Below are 14972 nucleotides of genomic sequence, written 5' to 3'. Positions count from 1 at the left end.
CACATGGAGGAATTGATGGATATTTTGGGAAATATGCAATTTAATTCACTTCCTTGTGCAGAATTAGATAAGAAGATTGCTACCTTTCTCATAAACATCTGTTCAATGTAAGGCCACAGTCAGGGACGGTTAGCTTAGCTTTGCTAACTTACAGTGGTCAAAAATACTTTTTATGATCTGCAAGGAAAAAGTAAAACATTTAATATCACAAATTTAGTTTTAATGTGGAGTAAACAGTGTAATTTAAAATTTTAATTGCTGAGCTTTTTTCTATAGGCAGATTTTGTTAGCTTCAGACAGAGCCAGGCTAGCTCCTTTCCTCTTTTCAATATTAATGCTAAATATCATGAATAGATCTTCTCTTGAAACTCCATTCTAAGAAGCATATTTTTTAAAATGATGAACTATTCCTGTAATGTAAGGTCTTTAGGGCCCTGACACACCAAGCCATAGGTCAACTATCGATTGATGCTGGGCCGTTACCCTAGTTTTCACCGTGTGTCAAACCGTTGGCACTAGTCAGCCATTTTTACGCCGATTTAGCATGTGGAATCGGCCGCAGAGCCCGTCATTAAGAGAAATCGTTCTGGCAGTTCAGCTCAGTGCATGAGAAGAGAAAAAGGGAGTGAAAAAAGCAAACAGACGACTTAAGTCAAGAAGATAGAGATGAGATCAAAACAACCTTGTTATATCAGGTAAGAAGTTTTTATTTAGCCATTAAGTTCTTAAGCAGAAACAGTTTGTTATTGTGTGTTATTGTTAGGAGTGCACAGTAAATATCTTTTGTCCTCATGAAATTGGGTTTTGTGCTAAATGCTAACTAGTATCTTGAATCCGTCATGACAGATATTCCATTTCCATTTTTAAACGATGAATACAGACTAACGCTAACTGCTGGTAGGGGCGGGTATTTCCTCTCACAGAGGTGCAGAACGTACATGGTAGTTGGCCGTTGCCTGTAGTCTTTGCAGTGTGTTCAAGCACAAGTTATTGGCCAAGACGCAGGCAACGTGTTGCAACACATCGGTCAGCCTTTGTCACAGCTAGTTCTTAGATGTCTGTCTGGTGTGTCAGGGCCTTTAGGATCAACATGAGGCAGTTATTAGTAGTGTTAACAGGCCCTTCAGTTACTCATATTGAAGGATGACTTGCAGTTAAATTAGCCAGCAGATATGTCTAAATGTTGCAGTTTTGTCAGTTAAACAAATTTTGGTCATAACAATTCCATGACCCAAACCAAAGCTAAGCCAAATCTGGTGATGTGTGGGTGAATGTGAGCAAGTGTGACCCCCCATTCTTGTAATCATTTAATCTCTCCCCTCTTAAACCGCTCCTGATTTCTCCCCTATTTTCCTTTTTTTCTTGCATCTCAACAGCCATCAAAGGCTTCTCACCTCAACACAAGATCACCAGCTTCGAAGAGGCAAAGGGGCTGGATCGCATCAACGAGAGGATGCCTCCACGGCGAGACGCCTTGCCCTCGGACGCCAGCCTCAACTCCCTCAACAAGGCCCTGTCCTCGGAGACCAACGGCACAGACGCCAAGGGAAGCACCAGCAGTGGCAGCAACATCCAGTGAAGGCCAGCAGCCGGAGTCACCTTGGCCAACGGGGCTGCGTCGCCCCCAGCCTCATCACGGCCTGCTACCACAGAAAAGGGGCAAAGGGTGAAAGAGTAGAAAGGAGGGGGAGAGTTAGAGAGTGGAGGGGGGGAGGCATCTATGGCTCACACTGGGGGGACATCTCACTTTCTAGTCTTTGGATATGCCTTCGAAATATTAGTTCATAGTCAAATCTGCTAAGTTATTGCCGGGTCACATTTCTGAGCAGTCAGGCCTTTATTGCGCTTGATTCTCCACCACACCGCAGTATGTCAGAGAGAGAGAGAGACAGAGCGATAGCAAGATCTTAAAGGTGATTCATTTTTCTTTTATTTCTTGAAAGACCCTTGCTCATTTACACCGAAACGGAAAGTCGTGTAACTTCTTACTAACTATTGTACGTTTACAAAAATACAGCACTAAAAAGGACAGAACATGAGATAATGTTTTTAACATATAAGGGTGTACAAACTAAATAAGGACTATTTATTGATAACTTTTTGTTTTGCTACTCTTATAAAATAGCTCTGAAATTAATTAGGCAGTCTTAAAAAGAATGTTGCAATGTTGTCGAAATGCCAAATAATGGAACGTTTTATGGTTTTGTACATATTATGCTTACCTCAGGTTCTTTTGGTGTGTGCTTTGACCTGATTTTTCTGTATAATGGCTAAATAACTCGGTAATGAATACCTATTTTCTTGAGTTTCATAACTGGAATTTACATTTACCTATCTATCATTTGCAAATATGTTTATTTTTTGTCTCTTTTTGGAAGGGGTGGGGGGGTAGATTTATCGTGGCTTGCTGGAATTGAGTGTTAATTTTTCTCTTTTTAAGTATTGCGAACAAAGTAAAAATAGAGAAACCTATATTGTGTAAAAAAAAAAAAGAATACAATAAAGTGTCTGCCTATGCATGTTTTATAAAAATCAAACAAAGGAAATAGAAAATCTGAATACCTTGGCTGTGGAGGCCTGTTTTGAAATATATTGCGCTTTAGTGAACATATACTGGAAATGTATACCTGCATACTTTCAATTAACACCATGATGCTCTATGCCTTCAACTTCTTTTTGTAATTGAAGCATTTAATTATCTAAGATGGATGAGAAATCATATTTTTAACCTGCGCTTGTAAGTGCACACAGTCCAATTATTACGCATGTTTGACAATTCTTGTGAGGTGTGTGGTTACACGTGTAACTCAAAAATGCATGATTAGCTGTTTGTGTCATATAACAGGTAAAATCGGTTTTGTTCTGTTTTGTAAATGTGCCACAGAAAAGTGTAATTTGATTATTATAACTATTATTATTTGGAACTCTGCTTTGTATATCAGTTACAGGTTTGATACTGCTCAATACTTTAAGATGAAACAAGAAAAAAAAATACTTCGATCTTTTTTAAGAACTGCTTAAGTGCCCAAGTAATTCACTACACGACATGAAGCCTTGCTTTTGTAATTTAACTTCAAAACCGTTGGCAGATGAGGCATGCACTTGCAACTATGAAAAGTATTTTATATAACTGTTCAATAAAAATGTGCATGAATTTCAACTTGAAATGCTTCTCCTGTATGTGTGTGTGAGTGTGTGTGACTCAGGCTGTCCTACAGTCCTCTGCTAAATGAATATGCAACCATGTAAAATAAAATCAAGTACACAATACACATAGTCCTTTGGGGCTTTTTTTTTGTTTTGCATCGTGGGTGTGTAAAGCTGTATTATTTGGCTACGTGATGGTTTGTATTTTCCAGCAAGATTACAGGAAATGCATTCAACATCAGCCTTAATTCAAATTTGCAAGGAAATCAGGCACTGACAATGGAGTCACAATATTTAACCAACACCTCAGAGGTCAACAAGGGGTTAGATGTTTGAAACGGGAACTTTAAGATCTCTCCACATACTATATTCCATATAGAGCTATCATCCTTACACTGCAATGACTTCAGTCTCTGTAATCGAGTCTTGGTGTTTTTCTCCGCTGTGTCCGGTCCCTTTCAAGAATTTGGCATTGACCGGTCAGTAAGTAGATGGGGAAATTGCTCCTTGGCAGTTTGGCAACAAAGGTGTTTCCTCTTCATCAACCTTAGTGACTTCTTTGATTAAACTACAGAGACTAAGCCAAAGATTGTGCAAGCATACTTGAGTACACAGGAGACAAATATTTGCAGGCTTTCTCTGCTAAGATCAAATTCTGCATTTTTTACATTAGATTTTATTTATAACACAGACAAATATATGTCTAGGCAGTTCTGCCCCCTAGAAATGTACAAAATCAAACTCCCAATCTTTAAATATGAGTGGATAATCAATCAGGCTACCAGAGAAAAAAACATGTGACCTAGTTGTCAAAATAAATAAATCACTCTGACATATATATGGCTGTAATTTGATTAAGCAGCCAACATTTTCTTCTCCTTGGTTCCCTAAGTGTCTCTCTTTAGTCCCTTCAGCTGAAATCAAACACAATGCTCAAATGAAAGGAAGTAAACTCTGGCATCCTGTTTTTTTACCGGAGGGCCAAAAAACAGGAGCTAGATTTTGTGGCCTCAGAGGGATAATCTGAAGACCGTCTTAGACAAAAACATTGTCAGATAAAAAAATTAAGGGGAACACCACCTAAATTAATAATGCCATGACGTGTCCATGGCCTAGCAATTATTCCCATATTTTTGAAAGATATCAAACCAAATTTCTCGGGAAGGTTTCGGAGGTTTAAATGCATGTGAAAGGTGTCTGATTGCTGAAAACTGAAGATTGGTAGCATATGTCTTATGTTTAGTGGTAAAAAAAAATCCTCTTCCTGGTGTTGTGTCCATAAATTAGATCTATAGTCATGATAATTGTGCATGTCATGAAATTACACAATATTTTGGTTACCCTATCAGCATAACTGATGAACAGAAAGTTCAAGTCTGCACAGTGACCCATCTAAGGTCATCTCCATGCTTTCTGGAGGCACTGTAGCATAAACAATGAAGAATAGCAAAAACGTCATGGCTGGTATTTGAGCAGCTCCCCTGGGCTGTCAAAGCTCGGCTCTTTCCATCTGTTCCAATCATTATTTAAGAAAACATGCAGCCATTTTGTTATTGTGTTTTGTGTTTGTTTGTTGATGCATGCAGTTATTTTAAATCGAAGATGTATGGCAGTGTGTGTGTGCATGTGATGCGAGTGATCTCTGCTTCTGAATCTCTTATTCCACAGCACTTTACCTCTGTTTATTCTTACCATGTGATTACTTACACACAGGTCTTGGATACCATATCGTTTATTTAAAGCTTGCTAACACTCTTCACCTGAGTGATCGTAAATGAAATTGTTTTTGTACCAGTAGGTCCCAGTCTCCTCCCAGTTGCTCAAGTGGTGCCATAGCAGGAAAAAAATAAGAGACTGGAGTTGAGCAATGCAGTCAAACACATTACTCCAAACTGAGATTCCAGTTCAATGGATGTAGGTGCACCCACTGGCCTGCCTTGCACTGGTCTCCGCAACCACCCACTTTAACGTCAGGGAGGGAAGCCAGTGAATTTCCTCCCCTATCTAAAGGAAGTGCCAAAATAAGCATCAGCAGCAGAGCGCCCCGAGCACCTATTCCACTGGCCACTCAGTTGGAGTCCGAGGAAGAAGTCGGAGGAGTTTACGGCCGCAGAATCACCATGAAGACCATCAGGGTTCTTGTCCTCCTCGTGCTAGCATCTGTCCATGTCTGCATATCAGGTGAGGGAACCATTCAGTCTACTTTTGGCTTAAATTTCGTGGAATCCTCAGATGTCCTCAGCTCTCTTTAAGTAACAAATTTCAACCTTGTTTTGGTGCATTGTAAGTGCAGAGAGGGTTAAAACTTCCCTTCTTCACTGATGCGTGATGTCATACATAATCAGGGTCTCCTATAAACTTGATTTACAGCAAAAATTGTGCAAAAATCAAAACACTTATTCTGATTGTTCTCATTGATCCTTTCATACGTTTTCTTTTACGAAGTCTGACGCAATCTAGTTTTGATTTGGTATGTGCAAAGATAAAGATCCCACTGTTGTTCAAAAGACACACTTTGAACTGTACCTCAGAGACATCCCATCAAAGAGTGCATTTCCGTTAATTCAGGCTGAGATAAGCTCTGTGTGTGTGTGTGTGAGTGTGTGTGTGTGTGTGTGTCTGTCTGTCTGTCTGTCCTTGTCCTCTACACTAACAAGTAAGAAGAACTATTACTGTGCCATATGAAGGTGCCAAATGTTTTTATTATGAGCATAAGATATCAAACGTGGAAAAGAAAAGTGGCAAAGTTACGCACGAGTGTGTCTTGGTTGAAGGAAAGGAAAAAGAGGGTGGTTCTTGATGTGTTTGTTTTCCTTTTGCGGAGCCAAAAGAACTTTTATCTGTCCTGCGCTGGGCAGATAGGTGATCTAACAGCAGATAGCCAGTGGGAACCAAACTGCCCTCTCTCTCACATGGACAACTGATCATTGTCCTGAGACCTAAACGTCCCAGCTGGCAACAAATCTACTTCCAGCGTTTAGCAGTAAACATCTGGAGGAAACACCCTCGCCCTGGCTACTCCTCACCCTGCAGAGGCATTTTTACTCATCTTTATGAGCTTTTCTTTCCCTCCAAAACACATAGAGAAAAGCAAAAAGGAGAAATTTAACAAACATTTCTCTTAAGACTGACCTCCCAACAATGACTTGAAACTGGACTTGCCCTAAAGGACTTAAGACATGACTTAAGGCTTTACTCAAAGGATCTGAGACTTTGATTTACACTTGTGCTAACATACTTGAGACTTCAGTTGACCTGAACTTGTTTTGAAAGACTTTTCTAACTTGAGATTTGCATCAAGACTTCACTATCAAATCATTTATAAGACTTGAGTCTTGACTTATCATTTGCTCCTAAATACTTGGAGACTTGGCTTGAATGATTTATAGGACTTGGGACTTGACTTGAGACATGCTCCTACATACCAAAGACTTGACTTGGACTTGTTTCCACTAAAATAGAACTTGAGACTCAACTCAGATGAGTTTTCCAATTAATTAGGAATTGTGACTTGACTCGCTTGCTCTGAAATACCTAAAATTTGTCTTAAAAGACTTGTCTCGAATGATTTGTAGGACTTGAGACTTAACTTGGACTCATCTCCAATAAAAATGGGACCAGTGGCTTGACTGGTGACTTTTTCTAAGATACTTGAAGCTTGGCTTAAAGACTTGTCTCGAATAGTCCAAAGGACTAGACACTTGATTTGGACTTACTTCCAGCGAGTTATAAGATTTGTGACTTGCTCCGAAATCTTTAAGCTTGGCTAAGAGTCGTCTCGGATGATTTATAGAATGTGAGACTTGACTTTGACTTGTTTTCAATGAATTATAGGACTTTTGACATGATTTGTAACTTGTACGCAATTACTTAAAGAAGGCGTGTCTTGAATGTAGGATTTGAGACTTGACTTGGACTTGTGACTTGATCTGACATACTTAGGACTAAGTTTTTATATGTCCGTAATGACATAGGGCCTTAGACCTGAAAATTGGTCTAATGACTTGCAACCTGACATGGCCTTAGATTAAATAACTTAAAGAACTTGTAATTTACTCAGATTCGTCCCGAATTACGTAAATTTAGATTCAAAAAGACGCCAAAATAAAAGCCAGATAAAGCTGCATGTGGTCGGATTTTCAGCGGCTGCTCCGGGAAGAAATATGTTGAATGGGATCATAACTGACAGCAGTGAAGACAGGATGCTTGGCTGCTTAGGTCAGGGGACAACAATAGTGTGTCTGGGACAGGATGCAGCTTCACACTGCCGCAGCTCTTCAAGCAGAGGATATCCACCTCAACACGCCATGACCTCCACCACTATCTTGACTTCTCATCCCTAGTCTGACATTTGGAGCGAGGGCACGCCCCTTGTCTCAGTCGCTGAGCTTTAAAGTCGTGCCAAACAGGAATGATGCAAATATGCAACTGTGAATCTAAAATAGACTGTCTGCAGGAAATGTTTTACGTCGACAAACTGATCCAAATAGCACTTTAGTTTTCAATATTGTGCTCTGACGTCGGTAGCAGTTTAGTGATCGCAGTGACTGTGACCACAAAGCTTCTGGTTACTTATTTTACCTGTCACCAAAAACATCTCTCAAATATATGTGTCTGCTTTACAGATGCATCAGATGAGTCAACCCCGACAGCTGAAATAAAAAAACAACCGACATCAGCATCACCAGACAAAAAATTGCCGGGTAAGTATACAGCAATAGTTCTACATTTTGGGAAATGTTTTTCTTTTTTGTACCTCTGATGAAGAGTATGATGAGAAGATAAAAAGCATTCTGATGTGTACAAGTTAAATATAATATAAGGCTACAGTCAGTAGCTGGTTATCTTAGCATAGCAGAAAGGTTAGAAACGGGGAAAACACTGGCTTGACTCATACTGCCAAAGAAAAAAAACTCACCAACCAGCACCTCTTGTTTAATTCCCACAAAAGAACTCAATGTGAAAGTTGTTTTGTTTAGGTTTAGGAAAAAATAAGACTTATTACTTAAGGTCCTTACATTTAAATGCATATTGCACTGTTGGTAAGGCTATCATTCATTCATTCATTCTTCTTATGTAACTCTCTGCCAGAAAGTAAGTCATTTTGATACAGCAGAAAGCTGCACTTTAAGGGTCAAAGTGTTGAGTTGAGATTTTACATTCCTGCATCTCTTCTTTCTTTGTTACATATACACACCTCTGTTACTATTCCAGTGATTTTCACCGGAATAGTAACGTTGGATTCCATTGAAACATGACCAGAGTTGAGTTCTGGTTTTCATATTTTTGACAGAACTCATGCAAACATTTATACGTCAGTGCCTCATTTTCTTGTATATCAGAAGCACCAGCAACCTCAAAAGCAGAACCAACAGCACCCCCAATTGCAGCATCAACACCAGCGCCACCACAACCAGCAACGCAACGTCATGTAGCTTCCACTGCCTCTCCTGGTGCCACCAGCAAAACCCCCGACAACAGTGAGTGCACCTTTGGGTTGACAGATAAATTAGAGCTCCTTACTCATAGTCTCTTGACATATTTGACCATATTCCTGATTCCTGATATTTTTTCTCCCTAGAAGAAACACCAGCGGTTTCAACACCAGCACCTAAGACCATTTCATCTCCACCAGCAACTGAAGACCCCAAGATTACGATCACTCCACCTCTTGTTCAGAAGGACAATGAGTGTTAGACTTTCTTTGAAATCATTTTACAAATTTTATTGACTCAGCAATGATCTCCAGCAATATATCACAGTTTTAACACTGTTTTGAGGATTGCCAATTATGATGTAAATGAGCAGTTTAATTGAATATTTTTATGTCCAAACAACTATGCTTTTACAACACTGGCCTGATGAGGCATGTCAAAATGTGCACCATTGGGTCCATGCTTGGGAAATTAGTTCATCCAACATTGGTTACTTAAGAATTATAGCTTACACCCTGTTTACAGGGTGTAAGCTATAATAATAGCAAATAATAACAAATTACTGCTTGAAAATTGTGATACTCACATGACATTTTTTTCTTTTGTCATAGCAACAGCGAATGACACTGTTCAACCAAAATCTACTCAAACACATGTCGACCCTGACCCAAACTCCTCTGAGACAATATTGACACCAGGTAAAAAGAAATTTGGTATAAGTATTATGGGAATAAAGGAAGCTTTTGTACTTTGTAAATCAAAGAGATTATTAAGATTTGTAAAACATAAATGATGTATTTTTCTGGCATGAGAGCGAAGCATAACCATGCTGGATGGAACCTTTTTTTTTTAAATGACAACTATATTTTGAGCCATATTAATGTATTTTGAATTTTGGCAGGACCCGATGACACCATTCAAAAAACAGACACAGGCAAAGGTAAGTAATGCAGTAACATCAGTTGCCTATTATCATGATTTTCTGAAGACCTTTCAGGTTATTAAAAAAGTTAAAGAAATTTTATTTAGACAAGTAGTCCAAGTTTGACATAAATCACTGTTAATCTTTTCACAGTAATTTTACAGTAATTAACTGGCAGCATCACCACCAACAAAATACTGTTTGCTTGTTTGCTTATTTACTGTATTTTAGAATTACGGTGTTTTACTACAGCTAAATATATTATCTTTATTCCCTTCAGGTACAGCTACCACTGCCTCAGGTACAGTATATCATTTGTACACTTCTTCCTCTTTGTACTTCTTTATATTTATGTATTGACATTCATCATGAAAATGTAATGCCAAATGACATAAAATCACAAAGCAACATCTCTTTAGTTGATACAATTCACACTCTGATGATATCTATATATGTGGATAGTAGTTGGAAAACCACCAGATTTACAATCTTTGTCATGTTGTTTTTGGCTTTAATCAGTTAAGACGATGATCATTTTGTTATGACAGCATCGCATGGAACCATTGCACCTCAAGAGATGCCAGAAAATCAGGAAGAAAAGGATAAAGAAAAAGGTTCTGGTAAGTAAAACTGTACTACCTTGTTGTGTCTGCTTATGCTGCATATGAAGACATGAATGAGTGAACTCAAACCATAAACCATAAACTATTTTAATACTATTCAGTAACAAGGGGCAGGATGCGAATTAAAAAATGAATTGTTTTGAAAGGTTGTCAGACCGGCACTGATGAGGAGGTACCTCCCAAAAAAGCTAATTTACTTAAGTCACTGAACTTCCCTCCATCCATCAATCAATTTTCATCTGCTTATCTTGGGCCGGGCCTCTGGGGCAGCAGGCTGAGCAAAGTACTCCAGAAGTCCCTCTCCACAGCAAGGGAAAAGGAAGTCACTTAACATGTCAGCCATAACCCACAAACTATAACATTATACTAACTGGTGATTGGTGATTGAGAGACAGAGTAGGCAAACAAAGCACTTATTTGACAATATTTTAGATATTAAACCTGTAGGGATGGCAGCATTTTGGCAATTCAGAAATGAAACATGACATTATTTGGCTTGAAATTGAAATGGTCATTTAGGGTCCACCCACCAACACAAAAAGATTGTATTATAAAAAAGCAAACACAAGGGAGTGTAGTGAGAGAAAATGAAGAGGCAAAAGCCATCCAGGGAGGAAAAGGAAAAGAAGTCAAAATTTTCAAATTTGCACCAGATGGATTGTTTCATAGTATGTTTTCTATTTTTATTGATTGTTAGCCACATTTTTTTATTTTTGTGTATTTCTCATTAGCTCCTGTCATTTTTCATTATAAATATAAAAGATAATTAATTATAGAAATATAAATAATATTTATAATCATACTGATAATAACACAACAGCACTGGTCTGCTATTTGGTTTAACATTAATCTTTCAGATGCGAGTCAGACTGCGTTGATGTTGACGACTGTTTCTTAAAATGTGACCCTCAGACAAAAGGCTGTGGTGGATTCTGTTGCCGATCTTCCTGGTCGGAGCTGCTGTGGCCATTGTCCTCAAATTCAAATGCAAGAAGATCCACGATCACACAGGTACTTATCACACAGTGCATCTGTATACTGTCAACTGTGAGCTGGCATATTGTTTGATTTTGACTTAAGAAAACAGGGATTCAAGTGTTTTTGCCCACATCCTGATCTGAGTCATTTGAAACTGAGTATCTGCTGACCTGAATAATACAGCTGCACAATGCACACTTCAAGTACTTTAAAGTGATTAAAATTAATCCAGTGTATACAACTGCTCTGCAGTGCAATGCAAGAAAAAAATGTCTACATCAAAACAGTTCCTAATGTTTTTTTATTTTACTTTTACAAAATGACAAAGTAAATAATCTAAAACTATATTTTGATAGCTCTGACCACAACTCCATTTAGTGCAGCATTTTTCAACAAAATAACAAAGTGGACAGTAGTTTAAAGTAGTTTAAAACAGTAGTTTTATAGCTGAACTTCCCAGTCACAACAAATAAAAACTGGCCGCAGTTCTGCTTACTATTAGGCATTATAGTGAGGCTAGTTCAAAAATTGAACAACAAAAATTTCAGTTGCACTTCAAGTGGTGTAGCAGCTTAAATTGAACATGAGAAAATCAGTTTCTACGTATTGGAGTAGCGGCATTACAATAAACCAGGAATATTTGCTACACATAGTGATCTCTGTTTACAACACCTGTCTGATGGCGGATGTAAACAAAGGATGGGGCGGGGCACATGCTCAGAATAACCAATCCTGTTCAGTTAAAAAAATGTGTTGATGGGGCCCGATATCGATTATTCTGATCTTATCGGGACATCCCTAGAAGATGCATATTTTTGACATTGAATGAGATCAGTACAGTTTGTGTTTGCTGATGCTAACTTTTGTCTCCTCTTCAACAGAAGCCATTGACACCGGAACTGAGAAGTAAGTTTGACCTTTGCTGTTGTGAGATGTATTTAAAAAGGTGTGCAAACAGCTAAAGCATTCATCCCTTTGTCTCTCTAACTCTCCACAGCGCATCTTTCCAGAGCAGACCTGAAAGCACCAAAGACGGTGTCATGCTCCTCGGAGTGAAGTCATCAGGCGGAGAAGAAAACGGTGAGCTGCCCTTCCAGCTTCATTCTGTTTGTGCATTCTTCCATCACTTGGTAAAGCTGTTCCTCCCAGACACAGACTCGCTATGATTCCAGGGAAGTTGCAGGCTTTTAATATCTCATTGTACTGTACAGGCTTTTGGGCCTTTGCTGGGCAACAGAAGGTGTTTCCTGTGATTTCGCCACCTCCACCCTCAAACAAGCAGCAGGGCTTGAAAGATAGGGACTTCCTAACATAAACACGATTATTTTGGACAGAAGCTATTGTGCAGTCAGTAAATGTCAGCGTGGCTCAGACACTGTGCATGTTTGTTGGGGGGGGGGGGCAAATGCATGTGCACATCCACTGGGGTGCGCATGTCTTTTGCGTGGTTTGTACACAGACTTCACCCCACCCATTTAAAAAAAAAAAAATCTGGGCACTAAATGTCCTACCTTCCTTCCCTAACACAATCAGGCTGATATGACTTGGCTGCGAGCGTCAGAGGGAAGTGGAGTCATGCTTTAGGAATTCTGCTGAGGAAGAACGTGTTTATGTTGTTACCGACTACTGGATTTCTTTGGATAGTAGATTTATAAATTTTTATCTGACTGCAAAACTTGCAAGTCATATATAACACATTTCACCTGGACAAGAACACATAATCCCACACTCAAAGCTCATTAACAAAAAATGATCCTTTATACTGACTTAGTGAACTTAAAAAGTCAACATCAGCAAGTACCAACAAAAAAAAGACCCCTCCAGACAGCCCCAAATTTAAAATAATGTAATGATTTGGTGTTAGCAAAGTGTACAACTCAGAAAGCTTTTGGATTAGAGAATGAGAATGAGAATAGTGGTGGATTATAGCTCTACTTAAAGGGACAGTTCACCCCAAAATCAAAGCTACGTTTCTCTTCTTAGGGCCTGTGTCCACATAGCATTTTTATTCTCAGCGTCAGCGTCTTTTTGAAAAATGTATTTCTTTATGTATTTTAATTGTTCCCTGTAAAGAACGGGCATTTACGGCTGTCTAAAAAGAAAAGGCTGCACATGGAAAACTCTGAACTTTTCCGAAAGATGCTGGTGATGTCACTGTCGCTTTTAGCCAGATCGGCTGGTGGACACTGGATGTTGCTCATGTGTGCGTTGTGCTTTAATTACTGTACTATTGTAAGCTGCAGAAGGAGGAAACAATAGGTATCACCTCCTAATCATGCTTCCAAAATATTATTAAAAATGATTTCCTGTGCTGCATGTAGTCAATGCAGCACTGCCGTCTAGTGTTGCCTTGACAAAAAAGCACAAAGGAGCTTCTCAAAAAACAATTCAGAGCTTTATCTGGATCGTTTTTCTGGCTGGATGGAAGTGTCATTTTTTTATCACATAGATGTGGTTGTGGTTTCATCACTTGCCTCTGTTGTTATGTATGTTTCAGCTGCTGCCAGATAAAAAGAAGGACATTAAGATCGGCCAATGGATGAGTCACACCTGTCTCCCACACACTGATGGTCTGGAGAAACTGTTTAGATGTTTGATTTTTTAAAATATTTTTGTGAAACATTTTGTGAAGCAGAAGAGTATGTATGATTCTGTAAAGCTGAAAGCAGTTTGACAAAGCAGGGTTTGCGACTGTGATCATAAATCTCAGAGTGAGTAAAGTTATTTTCAACTATAGCAGGCTTACTTATAGCTGCTTAGCTCATTTTTGTCTACATGTTGGGCCACAAAACACATTTTCTGCATAGTGCACTGACCTCAGATCCACATTTGATGTGATGAATCACTTCATAGTTTTATAATAATCCTTTGGGTGAGTTGTTACTCAGCATTTATGTGCCTTGAACTATTTTGTGGATTATGATATTTTGGTCATTTTTGTTTTTGTCTTGTTTTCATTTTTTGCGCATCATTCATCTTCACCAAAAGATGGTATGAAAACAGGCTCTTTTGAGGTGTACTTCATTTGTACTTGTTATCTATCTCAGTTAAGTATTGTTTTTGACAGGTTGTTCAATATTTCACCAGGAGTCTCCACTGAAAAACATTTTTACGTTAACAACCTTGCCCTGCAAGACAGTTACTATACATTCACCAGTGCATGTATGTAGTTAAATGAGGATTTGCTGTAATGGTGGTTTTAAAATTGTGTTTTTGTTAGTAATATAACATTTAAGCACAGGGAATAAGTAAAGCAGGTGCAGGGGATTGCTTTTAAAGACACTGGAACTGTTTCATGGCTGAAATGTGTTGTTTTTAACGTCATTTTTTTCAATAAATCACTAGAAAATGATTTGATCACACAACTTCAGTTAATCAAATCAAATCTTATTTTAAACTTATTTTTGGTTAGGGACTGTTCTTTATTTATCAGAGGAGGGGGTGGCTGGGGTATTACTTTGTTTTTAAAATGAAGTGATTTTGATGAATTTTTTAAGCTCATATTTGATAATTTTGACGATTCGTAAAGAAAAAAGGGTTTCAGAGGGCATGTTTCTTAAAAAATCAGCAGAATTAAATACAACAGCCATTTAAAGTCATATGCCCCTTCACAAAGCCAAATTAAAAAACACAAGTCTCTCCTCCTTAAAAAATATTTGACATACATCTCATAAATAACAAACAGTCCCTTAAATGTTTGTCTGATTGAAATATTACAAATACTTGAAATACCTCTTTCAGTATTGAAAGCTTTGCTCTATGAGGTATTTATAGTAAACCTTTTTAAAAACTGACATTGGTCTTCAAAATCACCAGAAGCTATTTCTAGCCCCTGTATTTATTTTTAGTATTATGGGGACCCATTAA

General features: G+C 38.4%; 2 protein-coding genes across 5 annotated transcripts in view; both read left to right on the top strand.

Moving 5' to 3' along the window:
- LOC121961815 (protein phosphatase 3 catalytic subunit alpha) overlaps positions 1-3270 on the top strand; it is a 79449-nt gene extending 76179 nt beyond the window's left edge. For all 4 annotated transcript variants that reach the window (XM_088074010.1, XM_042511856.2, XM_088074012.1 and 1 more), the window contains one exon: positions 1377-3270. In XM_088074010.1, coding sequence (XP_087930136.1) covers positions 1377-1579 — 203 coding nt within the window. In that variant the 3' untranslated portion in view covers positions 1580-3270. The remainder of the gene's footprint in view (positions 1-1376) is intronic.
- A 1881-nt stretch (positions 3271-5151) lies between these two features.
- On the top strand, positions 5152-14457 carry LOC121961805 (uncharacterized). Its single transcript, XM_042511838.2, has 12 exons — positions 5152-5328; positions 7773-7850; positions 8490-8627; positions 8729-8839; positions 9194-9280; positions 9484-9522; positions 9785-9805; positions 10053-10124; positions 11040-11138; positions 11987-12011; positions 12103-12185; positions 13603-14457. The coding sequence occupies exons 1-12, from the start codon at positions 5268-5270 to the stop codon at positions 13614-13616; spliced, it is 828 nt and encodes a 275-aa protein (XP_042367772.2). The 5' UTR covers positions 5152-5267; the 3' UTR covers positions 13617-14457.
- The last annotated feature ends 515 nt before the right edge of the window (positions 14458-14972 follow it).

The sequence above is a fragment of the Plectropomus leopardus genome, chromosome 23 (genome assembly GCF_026936395.1).
Source record: "Plectropomus leopardus strain MGB_pleo_1.0 chromosome 23, ASM2693639v1, whole genome shotgun sequence".
NCBI lineage: Eukaryota > Metazoa > Chordata > Actinopteri > Perciformes > Serranidae > Plectropomus > Plectropomus leopardus.
This window is presented reverse-complemented; position numbering and strand designations above follow the sequence as displayed.